The 6,589-nt window shown below is 55.4% G+C and overlaps 1 protein-coding gene across 1 annotated transcript in view; it reads left to right on the top strand.

Moving 5' to 3' along the window:
* Positions 1-404: 404 nt before the first annotated feature.
* The window catches only part of dhx34 (DEAH (Asp-Glu-Ala-His) box polypeptide 34), a 41,169-nt gene continuing 34,984 nt past the window's right edge, over positions 405-6,589 (top strand). Inside the window, exons 1-3 of the mRNA XM_072246936.1 lie at positions 405-2,242; positions 3,691-3,945; positions 4,562-4,664. Of these exons, the coding sequence (XP_072103037.1) occupies positions 875-2,242; positions 3,691-3,945; positions 4,562-4,664 (1,726 nt within the window). The 5' untranslated portion in view covers positions 405-874. The remainder of the gene's footprint in view (positions 2,243-3,690; positions 3,946-4,561; positions 4,665-6,589) is intronic.

Here is a 6,589-nt window from a genome sequence, read left to right as displayed (position 1 = left end):
TAATTTATGAATAAATGGTGTGACCGGAATCCGTGTGTTGTCTATTAATCACTGCTGCAGCGCACCGACCGGCAATATCACACAGAAACAATATCACGATATCACACAGTGGGTGTCTACCATGGCGGGAGCAGTGAGGGAGCTTCACACTGCGGGAGGGATGGTGCGAAGGATCTGCGCTGAGGGAGCTCACTCTGGGGGTGGAATGGCGAGGGAGTACGGGCGGTGAAAGTGCTCCACACTTCGGCGAGGGAGCGGTGTGGTGGGCTGGGAGGGAGGGAGAGGGGGCGCAGTGACACGGTCACGTGGTTCTCAACCGGGGCGCCACTGCGCCTGCGCAGAACCTGCTCGGTCGGTTCTCCGCTGGATTTCGCAGCCCTCAGAAGACGTCATCACAGCGCGACGAGAAGGACTGCCGGAGGGAGATTAAAGCCAGGGTAGCGTACGGACAACACGCAGCCGGTCGGGCAGCATCTCTGGCAAGAGATGAATCAGTAGTCGACGTTTCTGGCGGAGAGCCTTCCTCAGGAACGGAGAGGAAGCGGGCACAAGCCGGAATAAAAGCCAGGGAGACCGTGAGGTGGAGAGGGGCTGGTTCCTGACCCCTGACCCCGGTCAGAGAGCAGGTGGGGCCGATCCCTGACCCACAGGGGAGCGCGGGAGGTACCGACCCCTGACAGGGCAGGGGTGGAAGATGAGGGCAGCTGTGTGAGTCAAGGTAGACCTGCTCAGGATGTGAACTATCAACCGGAGAGGTTGAACAGTGCACCAGGAACACGGAGGAGGCTCGGCCACTGAATATAACGGTGGGAGAACCTAGCCTTTGAGACTGAAATAACCCTTAACCTGATGCCTGTTCAGGGCAGCTCTAACCATGTCCCGTCGATCAGCGGACAGCGTGCGGACGTATGACTGGACCCAGCCCCAGACTCGACGTCGCTTGGAAGAGATCTTCTTTGGGGAAAACGGCTTCATCCGAGCTGGCAGTAAAGAATGCGAGGAATTCTGGCTCTTCCTGGGGCGCTATCAAAAATTTCAGGAGCGAGCGAGGGAGAGGAGGACAGAGCAGCAGGAGAGGGAGAAAGGGAGTGAGGGTGGGGAAGGGTGGAATGAGAGAACAGAGAGGGAAGATGGAGAGAGTGAGAGAAGGGGAAAGGGGGAGAGTAGACAGAGGGAGAGCAGAAACGGAGAAGATAGGGAGAGGGAGAAAAAAGATGGAGGGAGCGAGAGAAAGGGAAGAGGAGAAGATAAGAGAGAAAGAGACAGAAGGAGCGAGAGAAGGGGAAGAGGAGAGGATACAAGGAGAGAGGGAGATGGAGGGAGTGAGAGAAGGGAAAGGGGAGAGGATAAGAGGGGAGAGGGAGATGGAGGGAGTGAGAGAAGGGTGAGGAGAGAGGGCGATGGAGGGAGTGAGAGAAGGGTGAGGAGAGAGGGCGATGGAGGGAGTGAGAGAAGGGGCAAGGATAGGGGGAAGGAGGAACAGGTACGACTGGAATTTCCGGCCCAGTATAATATGCGCTACCGCATCAACCTGTCGGTGCTGGGGAGCAGTTGGGGGTCGGTGGGGGAGGACTGCCCCCTCCCCGAGGACCAGCGAGCTGCCTTCCGCCTGGCCCTGGTGCACTTTGCGGACTTCGGGCAGAAGCAGGCGTTCGGGCGACTGCGGCGGCTGCAGGAGGGCCGGCGTGCCCTGCCCGTGACCACCTACCGGCCCAGGCTGCTGCAGCTGTGCCGGGAGTGCCCGGTGCTGGTGGTGGCCGGCGACACCGGCTGCGGTAAGTCCACCCAGGTGCCGCAGTTCCTGCTGGAGGCCTGGGGCCACGCCGGGGCCGGCCGGGTGGCCTGCACGCAGCCTCGCCGCATCGCGTGCGTCTCGCTGGCCCGCCGGGTGGGGCTGGAGAGCCTGGAGCCCGGCGCGGTGGGATACCAGGTCCGCTTCGACTCATCGCCCACCCCCGGGGCCCGCCTCTGCTTCCTGACCGAGGGGCTGCTGCTGCGCCAGCTGCAGTCTGGCCCCTCTGCGCTGAGCCGCTACCGCACTGTCATCATGGACGAGGTACATGAGAGACACCTGCACACTGACTTCCTGCTGGGGGTCCTGAGGCAGCTGCTGGACTCCCCCCAGGCCCCCGGCTCCTTCCGCCTCCTCCTCATGTCGGCCACCATCAACATCAGCCTCTTCTCTCGGTATTTCGGCGGCGCCCCGGTGCTTCAGGTCCCTGGCAGGCTGCACCCCATCAAGGTGAGAGGGAGCAGGGGAAGGGGGGGAGGGTGGGAGGAAGGTGTGGAAGGGAAGGAGAGGGAGGGGATGTGGATTGGGGATCTGAGCCACAAACCCTATCATAATCAGGTTTAAAATTGGCCTATGCCCTGAAATTTGTTGTTTACAATACATCATAGAAAAATGTGAATCACAGTTTTCGGACGGACTCGGAGTCCGCTGCGGTCGGGTGCTTCCGATGGTGCCGCATCGGCAAGTTGTCGATGCGTGGAGGTTCATGGCGGGGAGAGTTTCTCCCTTCACCGTCTGCGTGAGATGACGCGTCTGTCGGGACTTTGAGACTTTTTTTTTACCATGCTCATGGTCTGGTCTTTATCAAATTACAGTATTGCTTTGCACTGTTGTAACTATATGTTATAATTATGTGGTTTTTGTCAGTTTTAGTCTTGGTTTGTCCTGTGTTTTCTTGTGATATCATTCTGGAGGAAATATTGTATCATTTTTTAATTTTCTAAATGACAATAAATGGGGACTGAGTGTCCTCATAATCTCATCTAATGATTTTAATTTTTTAGATTATGAAGACACGCAGTCCTCTTTTATTGTCATTTAGTAATACATGCATTAAGAAATGATACAATATTTCCTCCGGTGTGATATCGCAAAACACAGGACAGACCAAGACTGAAAAAACTAACAAAACCACATAATTATAACATATAGTTACAACAGTGCAACAATACGATAACTTGATGAAGAACAGTCCATGGCACAGTAAAAAGTTCAAAGTCTCTCAAATGTCCCACATCTCACGCAGACGGGAGAAGGAGGAAAACCCTCCCTGCTAAGCCTGACCACAGTCCGACTCTGAGTCGTCCGAAAACTTCGAGCCTCCGATCAGCTCTCTGACACCGCGTTCTGAGCACCATCTCTATCCGAACGATTCGACCTCAATCTCGGTCGCCAGCAGCAGGCAAAGCCGGGGATTTTGGGGCCTTCCCTCGGAAGATTCTCGATCGCCCAGTAACAGCGGCAGCGAACCTGCGTTTCAGAAGTTTCTCCAGCTGTTCCTCTGTGCTTTCACGTCTGTCTCCATCAAATCAGAATTGTCCACGGCCCCTATTTAACGGATACGATATCAGTTTCACCGGAGGTCTGCGCCCGCATTAAATAGTTATATTAAATAGCTAGCGCAAAAAATAGAAATACAAAGGTAGTGAGATAGTGTTCAGGGATTCATTGTCCATTCAGAAATCAGATGGCAGAGGGACAGAAATTGTTCCTGAATCGTTGAGTGTGTTCCTTCAGGCTCCGGTATCTCCTCCCTGATGGTAACAATGAGAAGTGGGCGTGCCCTGGGTTATGGGGAGTAGGGGTCGGTATAGTCAGGTCAGTATAATGTTTCTTTCCTCTTCTCCCAACCAACCTTCCCTCCCTCCCCCCACTCCCCTCACCCTGGCCTCCCCCAGGTGATCTACCAGCCCGTGCAGAGTGAGGAGGGCGGCTCGGGTTCGGAGCGCCTGGACCCCAGGCCGTACCTGAGGGTGATGCAGAGCATAGAGGAGCGTTACCCGGCGGAGGAGCGCGGGGACCTGCTGGTCTTCCTGAGCGGCGTGGCGGAGATCGGCATCGTGGCCGAGGCGGCCCGCACGCTGGCGGCCCTCACCAAGCGCTGGATCGTGCTGCCGCTGCACAGCGGGCTCTCCGCGCCCGAGCAGGACAAGGTGAGGCCTCGGGGTCCCGCCACCTCCGAGGGGTCCATCACCCTGGGGAATACACTCCCTGACAGGTCCCTCACACTAAGAAACCACTCCCGGAGGGTCCTTCACCCTGAGGAACACACTCCTGAAGGACCTCACTCCCTGTGGGTGCCCTGTCCCCGGGGGTGGGGGTATCTCGCTCCCTGCAGGTGCCTGGTCTCCAGGGGAGGAATCTCGCTCCCTGCGAGCAGCCAGTCCCCCGGGGGATCTCGATCCCTGCGGGAATGCCCTCCCTGACGGGACCCCGGCCCTGGAGGAAGCCATTTCCAGAGGGGCCTCTGTCCTTGGGAGACCAGTCTCTGGGAGAGCTCTGTACGCTGTGCACTAGTGCCCTCGTGGTGAAGCATTCCCTCATCTCTGCTGTCTGCACTGGTGCCCAGGGAGAGCTTGGGTCATCGGGCTTGAGGATTGGGACCGGGGGGAAGGGTGGGTGGCCGACAGGGGTGTTGCCGGCAGAGCTGTGTGTATGCTGAGAGGTCAGAAAGCCTGGAGTTGTCATGGCAACCCCTCACCTTCTGGAACCTCCCCCAGCCTCCCGCGATGTCCACGTGGTGCAAACGTGCTGCCCGTTTCCCGGTAGGTCTTCGACGTCGCACCGGCGGGTGTCCGAAAGTGCATCGTGGCGACCAACATCGCCGAGACGTCTGTTACAATCGACGGCGTGCGGTTTGTCATCGACTCCGGTGAGTGTGAGGCTGTCCAGAAGCCGCAGTTAGTCACTCAGCCGCTCCTCGCCCGCCCACACCTCACACCTCCCGTTCCTTTCCGCACCCCCCTCAGCCCCATTCCTCACTCCTTCCCCCTGTGTTCCAGAGTCAACAACACAGGCTGACAAAGTAAATTTTATTATGCATGTCCCCACGTACAGCCCTGAGGTTCTGTTTTTATGGGCATACTTTGCAAATCTATAGAACAGTGTCTATAAACAATGAACAACAAACTCTGCAAATGCCGATATAAATAAATAGCAATTAGATATAAATAGCAAAAGATATAAATAAATTATTTAATGGGCATGCAATAACAAGGTGGAAGAATCCTTAAGTGAGTGTATTTACCCCCTTTTGTTCAAGAGCCTGATAGTTGAGGGTGGTAACTGGTTTTGAACCTGGTGGTGCGAGTCCTGAGGCTCCTGTACCTTCTACCTGACGGCAGCAGTGAGAAGAGAGCCTGGGTGGTGGGGATCTCTGACGATGGATGCTGCTTTTCTACGGCAGTGTTTCATGGAGACGTGCTCAATGGTTGGGAGGGTTTTACCCGTGACGGACTGGGCCAAAACCACTACCTTTTGTAGGATTTTCTAGTCAAAGGCATTGGTGTTCCCGAACTAGGTTGTAAGGCAACCAATCAGCACACTCTCCACCACACATCTATAGACATTTGCCAAAGTTTCTGATGACATGCCAAATCTCCGCAAGTAGAGGCCCTGTCGTGCTTTCTTCACAGTTATATTCATATGATGGGTCCAGGACATTGTGTCACCCAGGAATTTAAAATTACTGACCCCCTCCACCTCTGATCCTCTGATGAGAACTGGCTCCTGGACCTCTGGTTTCCCTCTCCTGAAGTCTACAATCAGTTCCTTGGATTTATTGACATTGAGTGAGAGGTTGTTGCTATTACACCACTCACACAAGTTTTCAATCTCCCTTCTATACCATCTTTGATACAGCCCACTGCAATGGTGTCATCAGCAAACTTGTATCTGGTGATAGAGCTGTACTGAGCCTCCCAGTCATCGGTGTAAAGCAAGTAGAGCAGGGGGCTGGGCACACATTACTGTGGTGCTCCTGTGCTGATGGAGATCGTGGAGGAGATGCTTTTGCCGATCTGAACTGACTGGGGTCTACAAGTGAGGAAATCCAGCATCCAGTTGCACAAGGGGGTATTGGGGCCCTGGTCATGGAGTTTACTGATTAGTTTTGAGGGGATGATGGTGTTAAAAATGCCGAGTTGTGATTGATAAAGGGCATCCTGATGTTTGCATCTTTATATCCAGATGTTCCAGGTTTGTGTGAAGAGCCAACGCAATAGCAACAGGTCCACAGCGGGCGCTTCGATAGGCGAACTAGGGTGGATCTGGTGACTCTCGGTGCTTTTGGCCATTTCTCTGCCTCCTCGGTTATTCCCCCTTCATTATTTGCTTTCGCGCTACGATTAACACTCGTCGCTCATGACTCTGCAGACCGGTCACTCTGTCGAGGATCTACTTGCAGAGGAAGGTCCGGACTTTCTCATTGGGAGGTCGCGGTCGCCAGCGACAGCTTTCCCTCACAGGCCGTCGACACCAGCGCACCTGCGGCACGTGTCCTTACCTCACTGCCCTGCCCGCTCTGCAGCCACAACCGTGTGGCTGGGCCCGGCTCGGACGCCGACTGTCAATCTGCTGACAAGGAGGACGCACACAGGAGTGGATGTAGATGGGCCGGTTGAGTGGTGTTGCTGCAACGACCTTGGGCTGGTTACCAGCGAGACTAAGGAGCTGATTATGGACTTCAGGGCGAGCAAGTCCAGGGAAACACACACCAGTCCTCACTGAGGGGTCAGAGGTGGAAACGGTGAGAAGGTTCGAGTTCCTGGGCATTAATGTCTTAGAGCAGGGGGTTTC

Source organism: Mobula birostris, chromosome 29 (genome assembly GCF_030028105.1).
Source record: "Mobula birostris isolate sMobBir1 chromosome 29, sMobBir1.hap1, whole genome shotgun sequence".
NCBI lineage: Eukaryota > Metazoa > Chordata > Chondrichthyes > Myliobatiformes > Myliobatidae > Mobula > Mobula birostris.
This window is presented reverse-complemented; position numbering and strand designations above follow the sequence as displayed.